The sequence below is a fragment of the Silene latifolia genome, chromosome 10 (assembly GCF_048544455.1).
Source record: "Silene latifolia isolate original U9 population chromosome 10, ASM4854445v1, whole genome shotgun sequence".
Lineage (NCBI taxonomy): Eukaryota > Viridiplantae > Streptophyta > Magnoliopsida > Caryophyllales > Caryophyllaceae > Silene > Silene latifolia.
In genome coordinates, this window is record NC_133535.1 from 47,456,847 (window position 1) to 47,483,762 (window position 26,916).

General features: G+C 35.8%; 1 protein-coding gene across 1 annotated transcript; it reads left to right on the forward strand.

Moving 5' to 3' along the window:
- Nucleotides 1-1,762: 1,762 nt before the first annotated feature.
- LOC141605596 (methylesterase 17-like) lies at nt 1,763-11,566 on the forward strand. The gene is made up of 4 exons (XM_074424434.1): nt 1,763-2,230; nt 2,548-2,688; nt 8,060-8,194; nt 11,135-11,566. Exons 1-4 carry the CDS (start codon nt 1,964-1,966, stop codon nt 11,402-11,404), a joined length of 813 nt encoding a protein of 270 aa, XP_074280535.1. The 5' UTR covers nt 1,763-1,963; the 3' UTR covers nt 11,405-11,566.
- The last annotated feature ends 15,350 nt before the right edge of the window (nt 11,567-26,916 follow it).

Here is a 26,916-nt window from a genome sequence, read left to right on the forward strand (position 1 = left end):
ATAGCATTTTATTATGGTTAAAGTTTAAACCATATGTTTTTAGAGAGAGTAAAGCAAAGAAAAAGTGAAAATGCAAAAATACAAGAGTCGTTCCATTTTAATCAACTACTACTTATTTTTTTCTATTTTTAATTTGAAGTACTTAAATTACTTTTTTTTCATAACGAAATACTTTAATTTAAAGTAAACAAACACAATATTATAATATTTGGGATAACATAACAAAACAAAACAAACAAAAATGTAGGACAAAAATAGAAATACTTTTGATCAGAGTTAATTAATAGTTTATTTTATTTTACATCCCCCTCGTAAAATAAAGTAAATGTAAATTAGATAGAGGGTTACTATTTAGTCAATGTCGATGGACACGTCAGCTTCTCCATGAATTACAGGAATCGTGCTAAATAGCAAAACCTTGGTTGTCATCTATGGTCAAAAATCAAAATGGAAGGACGGTGGCGTAAAACTTCAAATAAACTTAGAAGAAGTTGCTGTCAAAATAATTATGGTTAAGATTTTATCAGAAGAAAACTTCAAATAAACTTAGAAGAAGTTGTTGTCATTTTTACTTTTAATTTTATTACAAAGACTAAGAGAAGCGGGTGACTATTTGTGGATATTGTAAGAGAGTGATATAAATGGACAATAAATTATATATGTGTATGATCAAATTAATCTTAAAAATATTTGATTATAAAAACGTAAGCAAATGACTAAGACATTTATAAATAGAATATGTAAACAAATGATCCGAAAGGAGGAAAAATATAAATAAATCAAAACATTTCCCCGCACAATAAAATTATTACTATTTTCGTCTCGGTCATTTGCTTGTATTTTTATTATTTTTGGATGTCTCATTTGTTTACCTTTCCTATTTGGAAATATCTTTTATGAGTTATTTGATCTCCATCTCATCTTGATCCACTTGACATCCAAGTATCCAACAATTATATCTACGAATGATCTCCTTTTTCCTAGTCTTTTGTCTAACTAAAGGTAAACAAATAATCAGGACGGAGAAAATATTTTTGTTAGCCACAGAGTAAATATATGAAAGGATGTTCTAGGAAGCAGTGTAGCACCTAAACGGACATGTAACACGATTCCTATAAAATCTAGGATGCAGGACACGTCTTCTAAATTTAATAAAATATATATATGTAATAGTTATCAAAGTACAATATTATTTTTGTAAAAGTATTTCATTTTAAATTCTAAATAAAAATTTAAATTATATAATAAACGCTAATTAAATAAACCTAACAGTTAGATTAAGAATAACTCATACTATAATATATAAAAAAAAATAATGTTATGTATAGAAAATATAATAATGTTTTTATTATAAAAAAATCTTTAAATTACATCGTATAATAATATTTATATTTTGCCAAGTTAAAGTGTCCTCGGGAATCCGGATGTTTAAAAGTATTAATAAAAATATTAGACATAATTTATTAAGTGTCGAACACATATTTCTGAATCACAAATTCTTGTTTACATCCGTTATTATTTACAACGGAGGTATAAATTCAACCCAACCAACACCTTTTTTCGGGGTGATAGGGTGATACACCCTCCGTTATAATTTACAACGGTTATAAGCAAGACTAATTGTTTCTGAATATATCGTATAAGTATCGATTTTGGATACGGAAACGCTAAATAGTAGAAGTATCCATGCTTGATAGGGTGAGTTTGTAGTAAATGTACAAGTGGACAATATAGTTTGTGTAATATAAGTATGGTAGCTGTTACGTCAATAAGAAAAGAAAATTGTTCCATAATTTATCTGTAGTGCACATGTTCTCTAAATCTCTGCTGCCTATAAATATTCGAGTTTCACCAAAATAAAAAGCTAAGAAACTCCACTATTTATCCTCACTAAAAGTAAAACAAATAAAATAACAAGCTTTATTTATTTCTATACAAAATCACATACATATATAATATATAAATGGGAGAAGAGGTGTCAGTTAGTGAAATGACTAAAAAGCCCTTATCATCAACAAGTACACACTTCATATTGGTCCATGGTGTTAGCCATGGAGCATGGTGTTGGTACAAGGTTCGAACCCTGTTAGAGTCATCAGGGCACACTGTCACCTGCGTTGACCTCAAAGCTTCTGGCATTGACCGCACCGACGTCGACTCCATACTTTCGTTCCAAGATTATAACCAGCCTTTGGTTGACATCATGACTTCCTTACCGAATGAACATAAGGTAGGTTCATTCATTCATATGTTGTCTTTTGGTTTTAGATATGTGATGTGACGTGTTTGGTTGTGGAAAAGGTTGCAAAATAGAAGTTGTCATAATTCTTGGTGGAAAGGGAGTCATAATAATATAATATCTTTAATGTTGATAACTTTTGAACGCGTGAAATAGTCGATACTATTCCCCCTTATGTAATAAACCGTGAGACCCGACGGGAAGCCGGCTTTCGAGTGCGTTATGACTTATGGTTAAGCAAGCAAGAAATTAACTTGGTTGTTCGATCGGAATCTGAAATTAAGATGGAAATGTATACATGTATGTAGGTGATATTGGTAGGGCATAGTGCAGGAGGAATAAGCGTAACTGATGCTATTCACAAGTTCCCTGATAAGATTCAAGCTGCTGTTTACGTTGCTGCTTCCATGCTTAATTTGGGTTTTCAGACTGACCAGGATGTCAAGGATGTGAGTTCCCAATTCCCTTTCTAATATCCTATTTTACTTGGTTTCCTATAACACAGATTTCACCTAATTATCGTTGCTCTCATGAAATGATCCTACTGTATAACATTAATTAGATGAGACTGTTGTCTTCTCTTTTGATTATTTGTGTTTCATTACTTTACATACAGAGGTCGGATTTTATAAGCTAAGGGATACACCTATTACTAATTGATTTTAAAGAGAAATGAGCATTATTAATAATTACACTTTAAATTTATTGTCAAAGTCTACAATATTGATGTGTTCTAATAATTATTAAGATAGAAAAGGAAAAACTTGAGGACAATTTTACATACGAAAAAAATCAAAATATCATTACATTTACTATTTTTAATAAATATTGTGTATTTGGTGTTGTATTTTAGGAAGATTTTCGTATTTTATAAAATCACACTAATTAGTATTTCGGCGATGTATTTTTTAAATAAGAGATCGAAGATATTTGTGATGGAGAAAATTCTGTAATATAATAATTTAAATATATTTATGGTTTAATTTCTTACCTTTCCCAAAAAAAAAAAAAAAAATATATTTATGGTTCAATGTGATAATAATAATATGAGTAAAAATATATAGTAATCTTGCAAATTGACAGATATATGATAGTCTAAAGTATTTAAGTGTAATATATTTCTCTACAAATATTGAGAAATAAGAATTATAAAATAGGCCAACATTCGTATAGAATAAACAAAAGTTTAAGCCCAATATTTGAGAATAACCAAAATTATTTAATACTAGTTTGAATGCCCGTGCGTTGCAACGGGGTAATAAACTTATTTATAATGCAAAAAAAAAACGTTATAACTTATAAGGGTTTAATGTTTACCTTCTATGTCTAATGATTGGTTTACATATTATTAAAATATCTCTTTAAAAAAAATAAAAGATTAATATATACGTGGGTTAACTCTTATTTATAATCATATAATCACCCTACCTTGTACTAATCTTTCGATGTGGACAATTCTATTATTTATATGTAATATATTCACCAAACTTGAATTATTTTTCTGATGTGGGACAATTTTACTATTTATACGTAATATATATTAATCAAACCTGCATTATTTTTCAATGTGGGACAAATAACATACTCGGAATTACACTATCTTTTTTCCACTTAGTTCGACATCCAACCAGATCCCGAATACCGAATATGGACAATTGCTACTCATTATATCTAATAGTTATATTTAAATTTAATAATATGATCAAGTACTCTCCAGTCTCCATTAATATTTGTACGTTGTTTTTCTTCAAAAAAAAAAAAATCATAATTGAGATACGGAAATTTTCCGTGGTACTCCTTAATTTTGTCAGATTTTCCATGTTACCCCTACTTTTAAGAATCTGCCTACGGTACCCTTGAGGTTCCATTTTTTTGCCCATGGTACCCCCTAATGTAAAGGTTATTAAATGGACGTTAAGTTTGATGGCGTGGCAATAAAATAACAATTAAAAATAATTCTCCCTTTATTGTTTTATTGGTACGAATATCTCTCTCTTTTAAATGAAAATATAATTAACTATATCATTATAATATTAGAAATTTCTCATGGTAACTTTGAATTTTGATAGATTACACATGGTACCCCTAATTTTAAGTTTCTACAAATGGTACCCTTGTTCACCTTTTTCTTTCTCAGAATACCATTTGACAACTTCCGTCATAAGCCCATTACTCTTATGACTTGGGGACGCCTTTTTCTTTTGTTATCTATAACACAAACACTTCATTATCTAATTCCTAAATCCATATTTTATTTAATAAACTAACATTTAATACCTAAATAACAAAACACAAATAGCATTGCATGCTCAATTACTCATCTAGTTACTCATAGGAGTAATAGCATTATGAAAAAAAGTAAACACAAGGGTATTATATGTAGAAATTTAAAATTAGAGGTATTATGTGTAAGATAAACTTCATTATCGCTCTTTCTCCCACCTAAATAAATTCGAGGGTATCATGAAAAATTTCCGTTATAATACTGACTATTTTATCGCTCTTTCTCCCACCTAAAAAAAATGTTACAACTTTCAAAATTTAACATTTAATTCAAGATTATGTTTAAAGTCTCTTATATAATAAGTATAATTTGAGAGATTAATATATTTAGGGTGATACCTAAGTTCTAAGGATAAATCATATTTATAATCATGAGATCAACTCAGCTTATGATAATCTTCTGATGTGGGACAATTCAACTATTTATACGTAGTATATATTTATCACACCTACATTCTTTTTCAATGTGAGACGAATAACATATTTAAAAGTACACCATATTTTTTGAACCTAATTCGACATCCAACCCGATTTAATAATAAGTAAATACTATATTATCTATTAATATTCATACATTTGTTTTCTATTTTTTTTTATCATAATAAAAATATGTGCAAATGATATGAACCTATACTCTAATGATAGAAATTTTTTTAACACAATTCTAATTATATTATTTAAACGTAGTACATTTACCACACCTACATTATTTTTTAAATGTGGGACATATAAAATCAATAGGTAGAAAATATAATGATATAAACTTTTAAGAGCACTCCAAGACAGTATTTAAGATACTCAAATGACTTTGGGTTGATGCCTAAGTTCCAAGAATGCCTCTTATTTATAATCATGGAATCACCCACCTTATGTTATATTTCGATGTGGGAAAATTCTATTTTGTATATGTAGTATATTTGTCACACCTATATTATTTTTCAATGTGGGATATATAACATACTATGAAATACACCATCTTTAATATGTGCAAATTATATGAAATCTATACATACTCTAATGATAGCATTTCTTACCATGAATCTAATAATATTATTTTCATAATTTTTTTACCGACATTATTTCTTTAGTTTTGTACTCTGTCAGGAGACTACCATTAGTAAAACCTTTAGTTTTGTATTTTTTGATTCACTTTATTTTTTATATCATATCGTAGATAATGATTGCAAATCTTAAGAGCTCTTTAAAACAATATTTATGAGACTCAAATTTTTTTGGGTGGATCATAAGTTCCAAATGTGCCTCCTATTTATAATCATAGGATCACATCACCTTGAGCTAATCTTTCGATGTGGGACAATTCTACTATTTATATGTAGCATATTCACCGCACCTACGTTATTTTTCAATGTGGGACAAAACATACTAAAAAGTACACAATTTTACGTATTACGAAGTACACCATCTTTAATATGTGCAAAGAATATGAAATCTATACTCTAATGATAGCATTTTTTACCACAAAGCTAATTATATTATTTTCATAATTTTTTTAACGATATTTTTTCGCCAAATGAAATGTAAAAGTTTGATATAAAAATTTGAAATATCACTTGAATATAATTTAGGAAATATACATATTATAATAATTAAAAGATTCTCCACTTTATTTTTTACATCAAAAATTATACTTTCCTAAATTGATTTTTGATGATGTGGACGCTCTCAGATCGCTCGAAAAAACTCTCTTTTATATATATATATAGATTAAGGCCCAATTTGTAGTTAAGGGTAATTTAAGCAGAAAAATTCCTACTTTTATCTATTCATTTAGCAAATAGAGGATTATAATACATGTGAACATGAACATGAGTATTATCTTAAATAAAAGATGTTAGAAACGGTAAGGATTTTGGAAACTTGTTTATGTCATGAAAGCTATGACATTTGCATTGGATTGAATAGTAACGTACATGAGTATTATCTTAAATAAAAGATGTTAGAAACGGTAAGGATTTTGGAAACTTGTTTATGTCATGAAAGCTATGACATTTGCATTGGATTGAATAGTAACGTACCCTTAGGAATCAAACAATTGAAGTGGACCACACCATCCCAACAAACTTAACAATAAGTCAATGTAATTATCATTTCATCCCGGTATTAGATTGATTTTATTCAATCATAGAATTCAACTTCAATTATCTAGGATAATTGTCTAAAAAATTCAAGAAAAAGTGGGGGTATTTGATAAACAGTAAATTGATAAAATTTCAGTATATTTAAGATTTTTAGCATATTTGACTTAACAATCTACTAAATTACGTGTTTGGTAGGTAAATTAAATGATATATTGAAACAGTAGAATGAGCTTCAATTTACTGTTTTCCAATATGCTGCTCCCATTAGCATATTTATATTAGTAGATTGTATAAAATGAATCTGTCTATAATTTAAACATGTATACAACAATCTATTAATGTAACACCCAAGAGTTTGAGATGAAAGTTGTCCCGCATCCGGAAATTGAGAGGCTTACGATATGTATATAAAGGATTCCATCCACCACTTAGTAACAATGCCTTGTACTTTTGGGCTTGAATGAGAACAAATAATGGGCCCAAAGGTATGCATCTCATCTTATTAGGATTGTGTTACGACGGTGGCGGGTCGGGTTGTTATAAATGGTATCAGACCTGCGACCGTGTGGTGAGCCCGTGGTCAGGAGTACTCGGGTCACCCACCTAGTGGGGAGAATTCTGGGCTTGGACGTTGTGTTCTTTAAGTGTGAGAGGATTTGTAATAACCCAAGAGTTTGAGATGGAAGTTGTCCCACATCGGGAAATTGAGAGATTTGGGATATTTTATAAAGAATTACACCCACCACTTATTAACAAGGCCTTGTGCTTTTGGGCTTGAGTGAGGACAAATAATGGGCCCAAAGGTATGCCATCCCATTTTATTGGGATTGTGTTATGACGGTGGCGGGTCGGGTTGTTATAATTAACCTAAACCCGCTAATTACCAAACACTTCTAATAAATCTGCTAAAATATGGTTTCTCAATAAATTTATCGAGATATTATTTTACAATTTTAAGAAAAAATGGCACTAAAGGTAATATTGTAATAAAAATGGGTATAAATCGTGATTAAAGATATAATAGGTACATTTATTATGTAAATAGTTACGAAATTACTATGTCAGCATTAACAACAAAAGGGTCCCGAAATACAATGCAAATAAAAGGATACGGAAGACTGGTCTCTCAATAACTTATTGTAAGACCATCTCTCCCAAATTTTAGTGTTAGTCAATCAAGTAATCAACTAATAAACGTGTGCAATCCCGAAACATTTATCATTTGGCTACATATAACACGGTTGAAGTTGTGAATTATCGACAACAATTCTTAGTCGTTAGAAAAAATATGGATTAAACTGCGTCGACCATGTGATATCATGCATAATTATTTGATCTTATTAATGAAACTTGTAAGTCGAAGATAAAATTCAAATTGGAGTGTATCTTTTTCATGAGAATTTTATGCATGCAATTCGGGTGGTTTCATGATGCGTAGGGAGGACCGGATATTTCAGAATTGGGAGATGCAATTGAATTTGGATTCGGTTTAGGAAAAGATGAACCTCCAACTAGTGCATTCGTCAAGCAACAATCACAGCGGGAGATATTCTACCAATTGAGTCCTATTGAGGTAAATTTAATTAACATTTTATTACTCGTATCAAACATAAACTTAATTCATATTGGAAATACATAGTTGAATTTCGACTATACAACCCTCTCTCATTCATATGATTCGGTTTTATTTTAAAAGTCAAAAACAAAGGGGTTGTTTGGTTACCCAACATAAAACACATGAATTGCAATTCACGTGATTTGTAAAATTGGTGGGTTGTTTGTTTGCCCCAAATCACATGAATTGAAGTTCCATAGGAACTCTAATTCCTCCATGATGGGGGAAGTTGCTTACCTAGGTCACCCCCCTGGTAAGTTTTAATTTCTATGGAATTCACTTCCCACATTCCAACCAAACACTTTTTTTCCATTTCACATGAATTGCAAAATCATGTGAATTGTAACTCCCTTGGAACTTTAATTCCTCTAGCGAACCAAACGACCCCAAAGTATAATTTTCAATGCGCATAACAACAATTCATAAATGTACATAATACGTATGTATGTACCTTGTTAAACTTACAAATCAAAGTCACTCATCTAATATCGCTGTTGAAAATGCAGCAGTATTATGAAGGGGCATTTTACCGTCCTATGACCAAGTGAGTCGACTCGACTCAACTCGACGATCAAATCATTAATATCAATTATACTCCTATTAGACCATCCCTGCAAGGTCAATTGCTTGGTCATGATCTTGCTTGGTCATGGTTAGTGATTTAATTAAGCTACTTAATTAGTGACCAAAGTTGCTAATTTGTGACCAAAGGTCAATTTGTGACCTTTGGAGGTCAATTTGTGACCTTTGCTTCATTTTGTGACCTCTTCCATGACCCAATATGTGTCATTTTCTGGTTTGTTGGACATAAAAAAAGGACAATGAATATATTTATAAAATTAGAAAAAGTAAGAGAGAGAAGTATATAATATGATAGTGGAAATGTTGTAAAATGGATAATGATTGGGTTGATGACCTAGGTCGCGACCTTCTGCTTGGGAGGGTGAAAATGGGTCAAGGTTAATAAGGTGGAATTAAGAGTAAAATCGGTTCGTGATCTAGTTAGCGTGACCTTTGCTTGGGGATGGTCTTTTATATATAGTGGTCAAAAAATTGCATGATGGTCCATAATTCCATTAATGTCTGAAGCATATCATATTGGAAATGCACGAAGGATGTGAAAGATTATAATCCCCACTCTTTCTGTTCATGTCACCTTTTTCTATCAATAATTTATGTTCGCACTTCCTTTTCTCTCGTCTCCACCTCACATCTTAAACACAATAAAGGTTGTGCAGTAATATTCAAACTAATACACACCCATTCATAAATAACCTAGTCATTTTCGTATTAAAAATATGTTCAGATTTTATGTTTTAGTCAATGAATTTGTTAACAATCTATTGTCGAAACTTAGAGAAAGTCGTTAGACCAACAAACGATGATATATTAAAGAAAACCGTGACAAAAATCATTAGATATCAAATTATCTAATACGGAGTACATATCAGCTTAATTTGTGCATAGTTTATAAACTGAGATTTTTCTTATCCATTTCTTGGTTATCAAGTTCTTTTGTGGATAGTTAACCCCTAATATGTACACTTTTTTACAAATTAGTACCTAATATAAAACAATTTAAAACTTAATACCTAAAAAGTACATTTTCCTTACAAATTGGTACATAAAATGTAAAATGAATTTGGTCAACAATTTTAAATTTTAATTGAAATGCACAATCAATCAAACCCCTAATTTGATTTATTAACTAAAATCATACTTTAAATCAAGATAAACTCACTCAAATCATACTTTTTCATCATGATTTGGAGTATTCATATCATGAACTTTTGGGAAATAAAAGGGATCAATTAAAGGTAAGAAAGAATAGTTGATGAGAAGAAAGAACACAAAGAAGAGAAAGAAGTAAGACTATAATACCAATAATTAAGAAGATTAAAAGACATTTAAGATTAAGGTTTTGACAAACTCTTACTTTGAAGGAACCTCAAAAAAAAAAAAAAACACAACAAGTTTGCAAAAACAGAAAAGAGAGATGAGATTGTATATAGAGGTTAAATTTGAAGAGTGATAAAGATAAAGAAATGTAATTGATTTGGGGAAAAAGGGTAATTAAGATATGATAGTAAAGAATAATCAGGGCATAGAAAGAAAAAGATAGATTGATTTAATCGAAAATACCAAAAAAAATGTCAGAATTCATTCTGGGTACCAATTTGCAATAAAAATGTACTTCATAGTAATTAAATTTTAAAAAAACTTATATTAGGTACTTCCTCTATTCAACTCCAAACACAATATTTCCTTTTTACGCGTTTGTCAATGCAAGATTTGTAAGATAAATATATTTAGTTTTACATTATGAAAAAATATAAAAGTTTCGTGTTCTTATTGTACTCTTAAAGATGAATCAAACAAGATAATACATGACCATATTATTTCTTATAGATCGCAAGGAATCATAAGGATTCTCTTCATAATAGTGTCAAAAAAAAGTAATGTTGTATTTGGAGTTGAATGAAGGGTACTAATTTATAAAAAGGTGTAAATATTAAGTATTAACTATCAATTTACCCCAGTAAGTTATTCATCCTTTGTTGTCAAAAAAAAAAAAAAACTAACTATCAATTTACCCTTCTTTTATTATAAAATCACCACCTTTCTAGAGGTGATGTTGAGCAATCAATTAATATTTTAATATATTATGAAGTAACATTTTTCTGGGTTATTCCCCTTACTATGAATATCCTTTAGGCTTGAAAATTGGTTAGTGCATATATTCCTTTATAGTATGTGTTGAAGCTCACTTGTGAGTTGTGAGATACTCGTATTAGGGACTTCGAGGATTTGATTATGTAACCTTATGATCACTTGACTCTAATGCCATGTAGGCATGTAATTGACGATATGGTGAACATATATGTACGTATTTTGTAGGATTGTACACTAGCATCAATGTTACTGAGACCATTTCCATTGGCTGTAACTCAAGCAAAATTGGAAGAGGGAAAGGAATCATCAGAAAGAGTAGCTCGTATATACATAAAGACATTGCAAGACAGAGTAATAAAGCCAAATCAACAAGATGCAATGATAAAGAGATGGCCACCATTGCAAGTGTATGCCATTGACACTGACCATAGTCCCTTTTTTTCAACTCCCTTTGTGCTCTCTGGATTGCTTGCCAAAGTTGCTCATTCTCTTTAGCTTTGAGCCAATGTTACTTTTACTTTGAGCATTATTGTCACATGTATTGTTTCCTGATATGTAATTATTGGTGACACATCTCGAAACTAAAATATGATACATATGTAATTGTAATCTGTTCAAACAATCACAAAATAAAGCAAAAACATAAATTCAAATAAAGTCGATGCTTATTCTTGTAATCGGTCTAATTATCAATTGCATAGCTAGGAGGGACGACGACCCTGCTCCTCATCTTGTTGAGAAGGTGGATTCACATACCTACAGTGTTTTCTAGCGCCACCGGAATATCCACTACCATCTCATTTGACAACGAATCTTGTTAGGAAGTCGACCGAACCATAATCCCACATCATTTAGGAGTGATTTGTGATTTGTTTATATAGTACTAGACTTAGTTCTTCAAGGAACCTATGACTACATACAACATACAACGGAACATGTACCTAACTAGAGAATTTCATCGCTTAGATGAGAAAAGCGGTATTTTGTTAGATGCATTTTTTTATCTACCCTTTATGCTTTCTTGTTAGATGCATCACAATTTTGGCAAAACCTCACTTACCTTGTAAGAAGACATTTTTCCTCTATTGTGTTTCATTGTGAGTTCAAAGGACAGAGGAGGCCCATTAATTGCCTTCCATCAAATTATGCTTAGTTAGATAATAGGCTAGTTGTTTTAAATAAGGGTCGTGTATTTAGTTCTGTCACTTGCTCGAGGATGAGTAAGGTTGAAGTGTGGGGAAATTTGATAACTTGATATTTTACCCCATTTTGAACCATTTTGACCCCTTTATTCGTCTTAGTATAGGTGCCGTTAGTTATATTTGCTCCCTTTTTGCCAAAATCGTGTTTCGTCTTCTCGTCACGTCACTTTTTGTCATATGGAGTCGTTTCTAGCACTTTTTATGCTTTTATTGCTGATAATCGATCCGAGAGGTCAAGGGGACGAGAGAAGGGCAAGATGAGGAGCGGTCAAGGTCGGGACAAGGGTCAAAGTCAAGAAAAAGATATTTGTAGACCAAAAAAGAGGCATCGGTTGAAATTTAGCGTTATCAAATTCAAGGCTAAATACGTTCTGATGACTACGGTGATAATAGTCAATTTATATTAACTAATGGCTCCTACGTCTGAATAGAAAGAGTCACGTAGTCAGAACTTATTAAGAATAGGCGCAGCTTATATTGCACCTCTTAGAATAGGCGCAAAGCTTGTGCCTCCGTTCTAAGGGAGGTACGTTCTTAGGGAGGTATGACTGAGGAAAGTCGGATCTGCCTTTGTAGTCTACGTTAATTAATATTTGAAAATTGTCCCTTTGCAGTTTATCTACGAAGTCAGATACGGTTTGATAAAAGACGAGATGAAAAAAGACGGTTTTTAATGAAAAGAAGAGATGTCGAAAGACGATTTTTAACGAAAATTGTAGCTCGATGTTATATAATTTATACAATGAGTGGCCTTTAAAAAGGATTGATTTGATTAACGTGTTTTAAAATTGGTGAAGTTGGTCAAATTGGTCGGTCTTTAAATGCAGGACGAGTGCATCACGCTAGGAATCGATTTTACGTGGCCGATAATTGATCAAGCACGTTGTGTCGGTTGGGCAGTAACAAGTTATAAAATGCAAGGATAGAGAAAAGAAGTGGAATAAAATCAATCCCGGTGTGTCGAATTATGGAGACTCGTGATCTCTATTTATAGCAAAACAGGGAAAGTGTAATACTACGGTTTTATGAGATGGGTACTCTATCGAGTAAGTGAGTTTTGCGTTCTGGACAGTTATCTGTCTAATGGGTACTCGATCGAGTAGGGGCTACTCGATCGAGTACGTTGGTTCTTACGGGTTTTTGGTCGGGTTTTGATAGCAATGCGAGAATGATATATAAAGTACCTTTCATCAGTTTCTTTTACTTTTTACTTTATTTTAAATATTTTACAAAAGAGAACAAGACTACGTTGCATTCTTCTCTCACATTGCTATCAAATCCAAGGGCTTAAGTCGTCGGATTTCGGAGTTCTTTACACCTTTGAGATCGTCGTATTGTGGGTAAGATCCTAGTACAGTTTTTATATTAATTCTTTAGTTTTTGTTAAACCCTAATTGGGTAATTTGGGGATTTGGGGAGTATTGTTGATTATGGATTGTGATTATATGATTATATGTTGATAGAAGGTGATTTCGTAGAGGAGCGCTTTTGATCCGCTGTTGTGTTGAATTGTGGTGATTGCGTTCCAGGTAGGGTTTTCTACTCAGTTATTGTATACATGATTATGAGATGGTTGATGGTTGATTGGCATGTGATTATATCGTAGTTGATTTTTATATTGTTGATATTGTAATTGGTTGTTGTTGTTTGTCTGTGGTTCGCAAGGTGCACCCTCGGCTGAGTGGAGTCACTTCCGGGAGTGGCTTCACGCCCTTGATTCGCCCCTTGTGATTCCCGTCACAAAGGGGATGTTCACATTAATGAACATGGGTTGATCGCTCGATGGAGATGAGCGGGGCTTAGGTGGGAAAGGCTGCGGTCCACCACTAGCGGTGTGGATTACTGGTTGCGACTGGTAATCTGGCAGGGTTAGACCTTCAGGCTAGCCAGATGATTGGTGATGTAACGTTGTTGGAGGATTGTGATTGTGTACTTGTTGTCGTATTATCTTATATTGTGAATGTAGTAACTGACCCCGTTTAATTGTTTTAAAAACTGTGGTGATCCATTCGGGGATGGTGAGCAGTTGTTGAGCAGCGAGGGTTAGCTAGGGATGAATCACCACGAGTTAGCTAGTCTTCTGCTGTTATGTCGAGACATTTTATTTACTTTAACTGGTTTTTGGTTTGGAACACTTGTATCGTATTTTATCAAGTTCGGTTTTGGCATGTAATCACTTAAACTATTTATTTAAAGTACGTTCTTTGATGGTCTATTTGATATACATTACCTCGGGCAACCGAGATGGTAGCATTCTCATACATTAGGTGGTCTTGGCAAGGCACCTTGGTGTATGGGGGTGTTACAAAATGGTATCAGAGAGACGATTTTGGAAGCTGTAACTAATGAATCTAATGAACTTAGGGAGTCAAACTAAAATGAACCCGGGTAGGAGTTGTTAGGAGCTAATGCAAAGACTTGGGAGACGTCCTAATGTCGCGAACTTGCCCTAAAACTTTGAACAGGTCATTATGGGGTGTCATGGGGATCACTATGTGTTTACAAATGTTCATATGAATATGTTGGATGGAAGTTATGAGGTTGAATGGAGAATGTGGTGGAAAAGACGGAAGTAATTGTATATGATAATATGATTTGTGATTAAGCATGTTGTATGGTGGAATGATTTATAATGTGGCAATACTAGTAACATGTGAATAAGAGTTGTTGTATACGTATGTTTTATTGTTGCTAAAAGTTATAAAGTTAAAGGCATGCGGGTAGTTAGAATCGTCAGCAGCTGCTGTTTTGTGCAACTCGATCGAGTAAAGTCAGCTCTCAATCGAGTGTCAGCTACTCAATCGAGTACGTATGTGACTCGATCGAGTGTGTTTTTATGTTAGTTTTGGTCAGGTTCTGGAGTTGGGGTACTCGATCGAGTAAGTGGGTAACTCGATCGAGTGACCTCAACTCGATCAAGTATGTATGGTTACTCGATCGAGTAGGTGCTGTGCGGGTTGATGAGTCATAATTATATACATATTTATGCCTCCCCTTAATTACTTTTGGTACGGTTTTCGTGCTAGTTTATATCATTTACATGCCTTTTATGTTAGAATGTCGATACTTCCGCCTTTTGATGTTTAATGCAGGAATGACGTATTTGAGGACCAAAGGAATGAAATGGGCATCGAGGAGTGAGCATGAAGGGATACACGAAGCATGGCACAAGAACCCATAAGAATGAAGGAAGAGAAGTTAAGAAGAAAACACGAAGAAAATAGCTTCTTATTACAAGTGCCTACTTTTAAGAGCCATATCTCGAGTTTTACAACATATTTTCAAGTGATTCCAATTGGAGGTGAAAGCTTATCTTCTTAGCTTTCCAACGCCGAAAAAATCACTTGTTTCTGACAAGTAACGAAGAAATGGCGGCCGTTTGAAGTTCAGTGCGCGAAACAGGAAATTGGTGCCTCGATCGAGTCAACCTTGGCTCGATCGAGGAACTTCATGCTCGATCGAGTCACCTCTCGACTCGATCTAGGAACCAACCTAATCAATAAACATTGCAATGTCGAGAGTTGGGGTATCTGGGAATTGGTGCCTCGATCGAGTGCACCTTGGCTCGATCGAGGATCCACTAGTTTCCGCAATATTCCGCAAATTTCTTTAAGTCGGTTATGACTACTATAAATACCAAAACTCGTACTCTAGGTTAAATTATGCCTTATTTTACATAGGTTTAGTATAGCTACCTTAGAAAACTCTCTCAAATACTTAGTTTAGTTTAATTATTGTTCGGATCTATTGCCTTTAATTACGGTATTGTTCTAATCTTTCTTCAATTATTATTTCAATTACTTGTTTATCTTTATTATTGTTCATCATGTTTTCCATTACTATTATTGTTATTCTTTCTATTATGCGTAGCTAATTTCCTCATTTAGGATGAAGGGGATCTAGGTTAATTAAAAAGGGAAAATTGATTAATTGCTAGGGAAATCATATAAGTTGTCGTTTGATTATTGTTCTTGTTCTAGTTAATTAACTTAGGCCTAAGTTGTTAATTAGTGTAGCGAACTAATCCTTTCACCGACCGGGTTAGAATTAATATAGGCTGCGATAATCAAATAGATTGTATCTAATTATAGCGACCGCATGTTAGAATCGATCTAAAGGGCATAATAGAGTCGACCGATCTTATGACCTTAGACAGCTTGACAGATCTAGCAATTGATTAATAGACCCCATATAATTGAACTAGTTGTAATACTACGTTTTTATGAGTCTCTGGGTACTCTATCGAGTGGGCCTTACTCTGTCGAGTAAGGGTAGTTTGCAGTTTAAAATAGTTTCTGACCTGTAGGGTACTCGATCGAGTAGCCTTGGTACTCGATCGAGTAGGCGGCACTCGATCGAGTACGTCAGTTACTCGATCGAGTAAGTGTGTTTTACGGGGTTGTTTTGTCGGGTTTTGCTAATAACGCGAGTTTAATATAAAAGGTTTCCGTCAGTTTCTTTAATCACTTTTATCCTTTCTAAACCTTTCAAAAGAAAAAGGAGTTACGTAGTTCTCTCTCGTTGCGTTGTTGGCAAATCCCCAAGGTTAGGAGTGTCGGATCATCTCGTTCTTTGCATCATAGTGTTCCTTGCGTCAAGGGTAAGATCTAAATACCAATTTTATAGTATTTCGTTAAGTTTCGTTAAACCCTAATTTTGGGATTGGGGGTTTTCTATGTTTATGTTGATGTGGTAGTGATTGTATGATTATGTGTATAGGAGAAGGGTTCGTAGAGGAAAGGTTTTGAGACAGCTGCTAGATCGTCTGATGTTTGTGTTGCATTCCAGGTAGGGTTTCCCTACTCAGTATTAGTTACATAATGTGAGGTGATTGTGCTGTAGTTAGTGATTGTTGATTGATTCAAACGATTGTTGATGTTGTATTGTGATTGCTGATTGTTTGTCTCTGGTTCTCGAGATGCGTTCTCGGCTGAGTGGAGTCACTTGCAGGAGTGGCTTCATGCCCTAGTTTCGCCCTCTGTGGAACCCGCCACGGGAGGGGATGTGCACATTAATGGGACAGGGTTATCGCTCGGTATGATGAGCGGGGATTTGGTGGGTACGGCTGCCGTCCCCCACTGGCGGTGGTCCAGGTGGACGATCGGTGACGGAGATTGATTGGTGTGGGTGATTGTGTGTGACTTTTTTGAGCCGTGTTGTTTCTTTGTCTTGTTGGTTATATAAATTGTGTGATTAGTTCGACCCGTTTAATGTTTTAAAACGTGGTGATCCATTCGGGGGTGGTGAGCAGTTATTGAGCAGGTATGATATGACGCGTATGGGATAGCTGGGATGAGTCATCACGTGGCAGTTAGAAGTCTTCCGCTGTGTCAGAAGGTGTTTTGTAGCTTTGATAGTTTTAGCAGTAGACCGTCTGAGAACCTTTTATTTCAGTTTATCAGTTTTGGTTTTGATCATGTAATCACTTAAACTATGTTTACTTTTAAAATACGTTTCTTTATTGTCTTATGATTATCATTGCCTCGGGTAACCGAGATGGTAGCACTTCCATGCCTTAAGTGGTCCTAGTAAGGCACTTGGAGTATGGGGGTGTTACAAAATGGTATCAGAGCGGCGATCCTGAAACCTGTAACCAATGAATCCAATGAACATAGGGAGTCAATTAAAATGAACCCGGGGTAGAAGTTGTAGGAGCTAATGCAAAGACTTGGGAGACGTCCTAAAGTCGCAAACTCGCCCTACAATTTTGAACCGGTCTCCATGGGATATGAGTCGGGATCGCTATGTGTTTATCTTGTGAATTATGTATCTATATAGTGATGTGTGACATGAATCAGTGGGTGTACGTATGTTGATAATGGGGAATGTGTAGAAAAGATGGTGATGATGTGATTTCGTATGTTGTTGATTGAAAGCATGTTGCATGATAGTTGGTTTACAATGTTGATTGGAATTGTTAGAAAAGTGTATGAGAATGATGAGTAATGTGGTGGAAAAAGGAAGTAGTTCATATGTGATATGATTATATATAATTTTGTTTGTGTAATTTTATATAATGATTTCTTATACATGTCTACTATTGTTCATATGTATATGTTGTATGAAGAATGTGGTGGAAATGGATGAATTGATTGGAAAAGATGGAGTGGCAATTGCACGAGAATATGAATTTTGTGATTATGAATATGTTTAGGTGACGAAGTGTATTTGTAATATTGTTGTATTAGTAACATGGAAATAGGATTTGTAATGTATGAGTATGTTTTGTTTACGAAAAGTGATAGAATAAAAGCATGTGGGTAAGTCATGATTGGCAAGTTAAATAAATTATTTGCATGATGAATGTTGTTGCTTTGCTTTCGAAAATAGTAACATGTGATTGAGACTACTGGTTTTATGAATATTGGGTTGTTCTTGTTTACCATGTTGTCGTTTAAATTGTTTGGAGGTAAAATTAAGTAGTTATGTTTTTCGATTATAAAGAGGTTGTCTTTAAACTGTTATAACTTGATATGTATAAATGATTTTAATGTGATTCCAATTGGAGGTGATATCTTGTTCTTTTACGATTCTAACGATAGGTCACACGCCCAAAACGACCAAGAAATGAGTGAGTTATGGCTGTTTTACGAAAACTGGACAGTGCTGAGAAATGCGTAGGTACTCGATCGAGTAGCCTTGGTACTCGATCGAGTAGGCGGCACTCGATCGAGTACGTTAGTTACTCGATCGAGTAGCCCTGGTGATTTGTTTTACGTGCTTCTGATCTTCACCTACTCGATCGAGTAAGTCCCTTACTCGATCGAGTGGCTATCAGACTCGATCTAGTGACCCTGTTTTGGGTCATATGCCTATCTTTTGACTTCGTTGCATATTATGTTTAATTCAAAGGTGTTATTTTGCTTCTTTATGCATTGTTTTACATGTATGTTGGTCTTGACGCGTAAGTTACCCAATCTTGTGGTGTAGTGAGTGGCACCTGTGGTGAGTATGAATTCGGTGGGAGGACATGAGTTATATGTGGTTGCGATAGATAGTGGAAAAAGAAAAGGAAGATCGTTATGGCTTAATTGAGACATAGAGCATGTTTTCTGAGATGAGATGAGATGAGTGATATGATTGTGTATTGAGTAACGTAAAAGTAAGTGAATATGGGCAAGGGATGATGTGAGCCTAAGGAACGTGAGAATGAAAGGATTGAGAGTAAGGATGTGGATAATGGCAACTTGAGATGTGTAAAGAATTATGGAGGGAGATGGTTAGGAGTCGTGTGGGTTAAGAATATACATAGTGAAAGTTCGTTTTAAAGGGGTTGAGAAGAGTGGTATATAGTGAACTTTGTGGAGACATGTCGCGAGGTGGAATTGTAGACAGTGAGTGAGTTTGGGAGATTTGGTATATTAAGAGATGAAACTATTGTGGGATTTCCTTGGACAATTAGCGGTATGAAAGGAATTTTGATTTCTAGAGATGTAAAAAGGGAGATGCAATTGTTGAACATTAAACGTTGATTTTATGGATAGATTAGTGGCAAGTGTGAGTGATAGCATTATAAGAGAAGATCCATGGTAAGAAAGAGTGAGATGATATCGATATAAAATAATGAGATGTGAGTCTTGGAGCAATGGGAAAGTAACCGGAACACTAAAGAGTTAGGTAGAAGTGATAAGGAGTTGAATAGTAAATTGATTTTGTCAAGTGTAAAAGAAAAGAATGAGGGGAGTAAAACTAGGAAAATGTTGACCGGAGTTATGTGACATAAAAGTAAGGAATCGTCGAGATGTATGATACTATCAAGAGTAAGTAAATTAATGGTTATACAGAAGTTTCAGGACAACATGATTAATCATGAGTTTCGAGGAATTAAGGGAGTAAGAAGTTGGTAGAATATCTGCATGATATTAGATTTTGGTGGTGAGTCGGGTGACTATACAATTAAGGATAGTATTGGGAAGAATGTTGAGGTAATTTTGTTGATGGATTCGATGTTCGTTATTTGGGATGTTAACCAAAGATAGGAAAGAAAACTTGATGTTTAGAGATGAGTGTAAGGGGTTTGATGTCCGGACAGTGGTAGTGTTATGGTTTGTGACTAGTGGTTAAGGGTGATGGTATATTAGAAAGGTAGCAATTCTAATGAGGTTGATTTTGTAGAGGCCGGATTGATATGTATGGTTGTAAGGAAGTATAAGATGTGGTCAGATGAGGCGGGTGCTAATAGTTGAATAGTAATGGTATAGTTATACTTGGCATGAGGTGATGGTTATGCAAATGGGGGAATATGTTATGAGAGGCATATGAGTTAAGCTCAGGCGACAGGTAACCTTTATCGAGTGGTAACTTACGTGATCAGGACTGACTAGGTGGATGTGATTACGGGTCTATGATGTGTATAAATGTTTGTGCGAGGTTCTGACCTCACGGGAAGTGGTATGGTGTGATAGTTATAAAGCTGTTATCTGAATGTTCTGTGATATATGTTGGACACGGTAATTTAATTGAATGATATTCAAAAAGTAATCATTTGATTGATCTGGCATGACTGGTTATATTTGTATGTATTCATGATATATGTTATTCCGTGATGTGGTTAGGGGATGATGTTCATGAGGTTATTATCTGTTTAATTCATATAATATGTTGCTTTGTGATTTAGTAAAGTGGATTTGAGTAAGTTTTTCTTGCCCGAGAAGTTATGTTGAGTCAGTGCTTATGGGATAGTGTAAGTTGTGATGACTATCGATGTGGTTGTGGTGCCTCGGGTGGTGATCCGGGCACAGTATTTAGTGTTGTGATGCGGGTATTTTCGCACTGCGGTGTGGCTGTTGGTGGCGGTGTTGTGATACCGTCACCGGTTGTGGTGGAGTAGGCGGGATGTTTATGATTCGAGTTTCAAAAGTACATACCAGTTACACATAAATTGTTGTTTTGTCTGATGTGGCTTCCTGTGAGTTTCAGTTTGTACAGATAGACAATTGTTTTGTTTATTGATGTTTCTTACCAGTTAAGTTTTGGAATGAGGGTAGAGTATGATATGAAAGAGAGTTGTATATGTTTTCGTTGTTGTCATGGTATAGTGACATTCTGTTGATGGGACATAGTTGTGAGAAGTTGTTACAGTAATTTTGATCTTGTTTTAAGATGAGGCATCGGTAGTCATAGTCATGGCAAGTGATTCGTGGAACATGTGTTGTAATGATCTGAAAGCGGCAGGTGGTTCATAACCTTTTGTTGAGATAGTGAGTGCAGGGTATTGGGATTTGGTGTCATGTTAAGTTATGTATGAGTTTTGTAGTAATGAAAGAAAAGAACTTGAGGAGCTAGTGTGAGTGTACGTAACAAGTGTGGATCGTGAGTTATGCTTTTGACGATGGGAGTTTTATATAGTTTATATAGAGAGGTATGTCGTATTGCGGTAATGTGGAAAAGTTGAAGTTTTGGGTTAAGCTAAAGATTTTGAGGTACAGGTTAGGGGTGTGACGAGTGAATTGAAGTATGAGAATTGTTTAAGTAAGAGAGCCTTGGATATATGCATGGCGAGTGCTTAGCGTATAGGTGGTTATCTATGACATGTGATGGTGATGAGAATAATGAGAAGATATAACTAAGGATATAGTATTAGTGAGTTACGAGGACGTAACATTTATCTTAAGAGGAGTAGGATGCGATAAAAGAGATTTTGATAGTTGTGCATATGGTAGTATATTCACAGTAGAGTGTTGGTGTAGCATAAAGAATGAATTTGTATATTTTGTGGTTGATGTTATTAAAAGGCCATGGCCGTGCTTGTAGTAGTGTGATGTTTAGGAGTGTGAGAATATTTCACTAGTGTTGACAGTTGGATGATGAAGTTATGAGTGTGAGTAAACTTCGAGGACGAAGTTCCTTTTAAGGGTGATAGAATGTAACATTACGTTTGATGTCTATGAGTGTCTTGATTTTGGATTTGGTAGTGGATGATATATTATGGAGCTAGCAGCGTTAGAGGATGGTAGTTGGTAGTGTATGGAATTAGTGTCAGGAGAGTTTATGATGTAGTTGATACGACATCGTGAGCGATGTGGGGAGGTAGGAATAGTTGGTGGAGTTGGTGTTAAGGGTTCATGGTTTCATGTTTTATAAGTTAGGGTTTTGTTCTGAGTTCTTAGTAGCTTTGTTGCGTCTTGACCAAGTTAGTATGTTTGTTTCTATGTATGGGTTGAACTTCGGGGACGAAGTTCTTTTTAAGGAGGGAAGACTGTAATACTACGGTTTTATGAGTCTCTAGGTACTCTATCGAGTAACGGTAGTTTGCAGTTTAAAATAGTTTCTGACCTGTAGGGTACTCGATCGAGTAGCCTTGGTACTCGATCGAGTAGGCGGCACTCGATCGAGTACGTCAGTTACTCGATCGAGTAAGTGTGTTTTACGGGGTTGTTTTGTCGGGTTTTGCTAATAACGCGAGTTTAATATAACAGGTTTCCGTCAGTTTCTTTAATCACTTTTATCCTTTCTAAACCTTTCAAAAGAAAAAGGAGTTACGTAGTTCTCTCTCGTTGCGTTGTTGGCAAATCCCCAAGGCTAGGAGTGTCGGATCATCTCGTTCTTTGCATCATAGTGTTCCTTGCGTCAAAGGTAAGATCTAAATACCAATTTTATAGTATTTCGTTAAGTTTCGTTAAACCTTAATTTTGGGATTGGGGATTTTCTATGTTTATGTTGATGTGGTAGTGATTGTATGATTATGTGTATAGGAGAAGGGTTTCTTAGAGGAAAGGTTTTGAGACAGCTGCTAGATCGTCTGATGTTTGTGTTGCATTCCAGGTAGGGTTTCCCTACTCAGTATTAGTTACATAATGTGTGGTGATTGTGCTGTAGTTAGTGATTGTTGATTGATTCAAACGATTGTTGATGTTGTATTGTGATTGCTGATTGTTTGTCTCTGGTTCTCGAGATGCGTTCTCGGCTGAGTGGAGTCACTTGCGGGAGTGGCTTCACGCCCTAGTTTCGCCCTCCGTGGAACCCGCCACGGGAGGGGATGTGCACATTAATGGGACAGGGTTATCGCTCGGTATGATGGGCGGGGATTTGGTGGGTACGGCTGCGGTCCCCCACTGGCAGGGCTGGTCCAGTGGACAGTCGGTGACGGAGATTTATTGGTGTGGGTGATTGTGTGTGACTGTTTGAGCTGTGTTGTTTATTTATCTTGTTGGTTATATAAATTGTGTGATTAGTACTGACCCGTTTAATGTTTTAAAAACTGTGGTGATCCATTCGGGGTGGTGAGCGATTATTGAGCGGTATGATATGACGCGTATGGGATAGGCGGGATGAGTCATCACGTGGCGATTAGAAGTCTTCATTTGTGTCGACGGTGTTTTGTAGCTTTGATAGTTTTAGCGATGAGACCGTCGAGAACCTTGTATTTCGATTTATCGATTTTGGTTTTGATCATGTAGTCACTTAAACTATGTTTACTTTTAAAGTACGTTTCTTTATTTTCTTATGATTATCATTGCCTCGGGTAACCGAGATGGTAGCACTTCCATGCCTTAAGTGGTCCTAGTAAGGCACTTGGAGTATGGGGGTGTTACACTAGTGAACCGGAAATCCTAGACCTTTAATATTATTGTTATTTCCCCTTTAAATTACTTGCAATTAGTTGGTTAGCATACAAACGAAACAAACCCCCACAATTGGTTACTTTAAGACAGATTTAAATATAAACAAACTAGATAATCACCGCCTCCCTGTGGATTCGACCCTGACTTACCGCTAGCTATTTTGTTAGTAGTAGTTTAGGTTTACTTTGATTAAGGCAAACGACTGAAAATAACCTTATCAAATTTGGCGCCGTTGCCGGGGAGGCAACAATTGTTCTGTTTGTTTCTGTTTATTTTTGTCTTTTGTTTCAGGGAACTTCAGTTCCTTGAGACAGTTTTATCTTTTCTTGTTGTTTTCGTGTATGCCCAGGTTTAACAGGTTTGAGATCCTACCTTTATCTGAAGCAGAGTAAGTCTGCTATTCCATGGACTGAGTTTAAGAGAGATATGAGGAAGGAGTTCGTTCCAAAGCATGTTCGTAGTAAGCTGCGGGAGGAGTTCGATTCATTCAATATGACCTCAGATATGACTGTAGCGGAGTATTATCATAAGTTCAATGAGAAATCGAGATATGCTGAGGATATGGGGCTAAATCAGGAGAATATAGCACTTCACTTCGAGAAGGGGTTAACTTATCAGATTATGGAGAAGCTACCGGGTGGGGTCCTTACCGATGTTAAGGAAGTTTATGAGAGAGCAGGACGAGTTGAGAGGTTGGTCGAAATGGCCAAGGAAAACAAAGAGAGGGGTCCGGAAAAGAGAAAGGCTGAGAGTGAGGGTGGTGGCCAGTCTAGTTACAAGAGGGGTAATCACAACCAAGCAAGGGCTTATTCATCGGGATTGGGTTTCAGTGGTGGATCTTCTTATGGTCGTGGTCGAGGTAGTAGTAACAGTTAGAGTATCTCGTGTTTCAACTGTGGCGGTATGGGCCACAAGAGGCATGAGTGTACTAGTGCCGGGGGAAGAGGTTTTCAGAGGCCATCACAAGGAAGCTTTTCGCAGGGTCCGACACAGAGCTATGCTAGCAACCGACCAGCTGGGTCATGGAATAACCAGGGAGGGCAGAGTAACAACAACGGTGGGTCCAACCACAATGGCGGTAATTCTTATCAGAAACCGACGGCTAACAACAATCAAGGGTCAGCTGCCAAGCCTTCTACTTTAGCTAGTACGGTACAAGGGGGTGGGCAAAAGACCAGTGGCAAACTGTTTATAATGGACAAGAAAGCTGCTGAGGATGATGCGCACGTGATCACCGATACCTTTCTTGTTAATGATGTTTCTATCTTTGTTTTGTTTGATTCGGGGACGTCACACTCTTTTGTATCGCCGGGTCATGCTAAGTCTATGGGTTTGAGAGAGTTTGAGTCTGTAAAAGATGAAGTTTGAGTTAGTTTTTATAAGGGGTATCCATGATAGTTGCGCAGGTTGATCTTCAAGTGGATTTGTTAGAATTTCCTATGGATGGTTTTGAGATGATAGTTGGGATGGATTGGTTGGGTAAGTACAAGGCTAGAATAGATTGTCATCAAAAGAAAGTTTCTTTGAGAGGTCCTAAGGGAGTTAGTGTGTCTTATCATGGGTTTGTTGTCAAACCCAAATTCAAAGTGATTGCAGCGGTGACATTGAAGTCTTACTTGAGGAAGGGGTGTCCTTTGATTCTATGCCATGTGAAAGATCATAGTATGGTAGAGCCGACAGCAGATGAGCTACCAGTGGTAGGAGAGTTTCCAGATGTTTTTCCAGAGGAGATACCGGGTTTACCACCAAAGAGAGAGATAGATTTCAGTGTGGAGTTGAAACCAGGGACAAAACCGATCTCTAAGGCCACGTACCACATGGGTCCAAAGGAGTTATGGGAGCTGAAGAAACATTTGGATGATTTGATAGAGAAGGGGTACATTAGACCTAATGTATCGCCGTAGGGAGCACCCGTTTTGTTTGTGAAAAAGAAAGATGGGAGCTTTTGCTTGTGTATCGACTATAGGGAGTTGAATAGTGTTACAATGAAGAACAAGTATCCTTTGCCAAGGATAGATGATCTTTTTTATCAGTTGAGTGGGGCCGGAGTCTCCTCAAAGATTGATATAAGATCGGGGCACCATCAGGCGAGGATTCGGGATGAAGACATACCAAAGACAGCTTTTCGATCGAGGTATGGTCATTATGAGTATGTGGTGATGCCGTTTGGGTTTTCTAATGCGCTGGCAGCGTTTATAGATTTGATGAATCGGGTTTTCAGTCCGTTCTTAAATCAGTTCGTGGTGGTGTTTATAGATGACATCTTAGTCTATTCCAAGACTAAGGAGGAGCACGAGGAGCATTTGAGATTGGAGTTGCAAACTCTGCGTGACAACCAGCTGTATGCAAAGTTGTCTAAGTGTGAGTTCTGGTTAGAGAAAGTGGCATTTCTGGGTCATGTGATTTCTAAGAAGGGTGTATCTGTTGATCCTAGGAAGATAGAGGTGATGTCTAAGTGGGAAGCTCCAAAGAATGTCGCCGAGATCCGGAGTTTTTTTGGGTTTGGCAGGGTACTATCGACGGTTCGTGAAAGACTTTTCGAAGATTTCCAGGCCTATGACCGCGTTGTTGAGGAAAGAGAACTTGTTTCGTTCGGATGAAAGTTGTGAGACAGCATTCCAAACATTAAAGGAGCGTTTGACCACAGCTTCAGTTTTAGCTTTACCTGAGGGGAGTGAGAATTTTGAGGTGTATATAGATGCTTCCAAGAACGGGTTAGGTTATGTGTTGATGCCGAACGGGAAAGTCATTGCCTATGTTTCTAGGCAACTGAAGCCTTATGAGGATGACTATCCGACGCATGATCTAGAGTTGAGTGCAGTTGTGTTTGCTCTCAAGATTTGGAGGCACTATCTTTATGAGGCGACCTTTAAGGTGTTTTCCGATCACAAGAGTTTAAAGTACATCTTTACTCAAAATGAGCTGAACATGAGACAGAGGAGGTGGATGGAGCTTATCGGGCATTATGACATGGATATCATATACCATGAAGGGAAAGCAAACGTGGTTGCTGATGTGTTGAGTAGGAAGAGTGTGCATTCTCTATGCACAACTATGTCTTTGATGAGGTTGAGAGATGATATAGGTAAGATATGGATAAATGTGATTCAAAAAGGGGATGCTAAGGGAGACCTGATAGTGGAACCAGATCTTCATGAGGATATTCGCAGGAAACAGGCTCTTGATTCTAAGATTCAGGAGTGGAGGGCTGGAGTAGAGAAAGGGACATTGTCTCGGTTCT

Coding starts and splice junctions, on each gene's coding strand:
- LOC141605596 (XM_074424434.1), top strand. CDS start 1,964: ATGGGAGAAGAGGTGTCAGTTAGTGAAATGACTAAAAAGCCCTTATCA. Junction 2,689..8,059: donor CTGACCAGGATGTCAAGGAT/GTGAGTTCCCAA, acceptor CATGATGCGTAG/GGAGGACCGGATATTTCAGA. Junction 8,195..11,134: donor ACCAATTGAGTCCTATTGAG/GTAAATTTAATT, acceptor CGTATTTTGTAG/GATTGTACACTAGCATCAAT.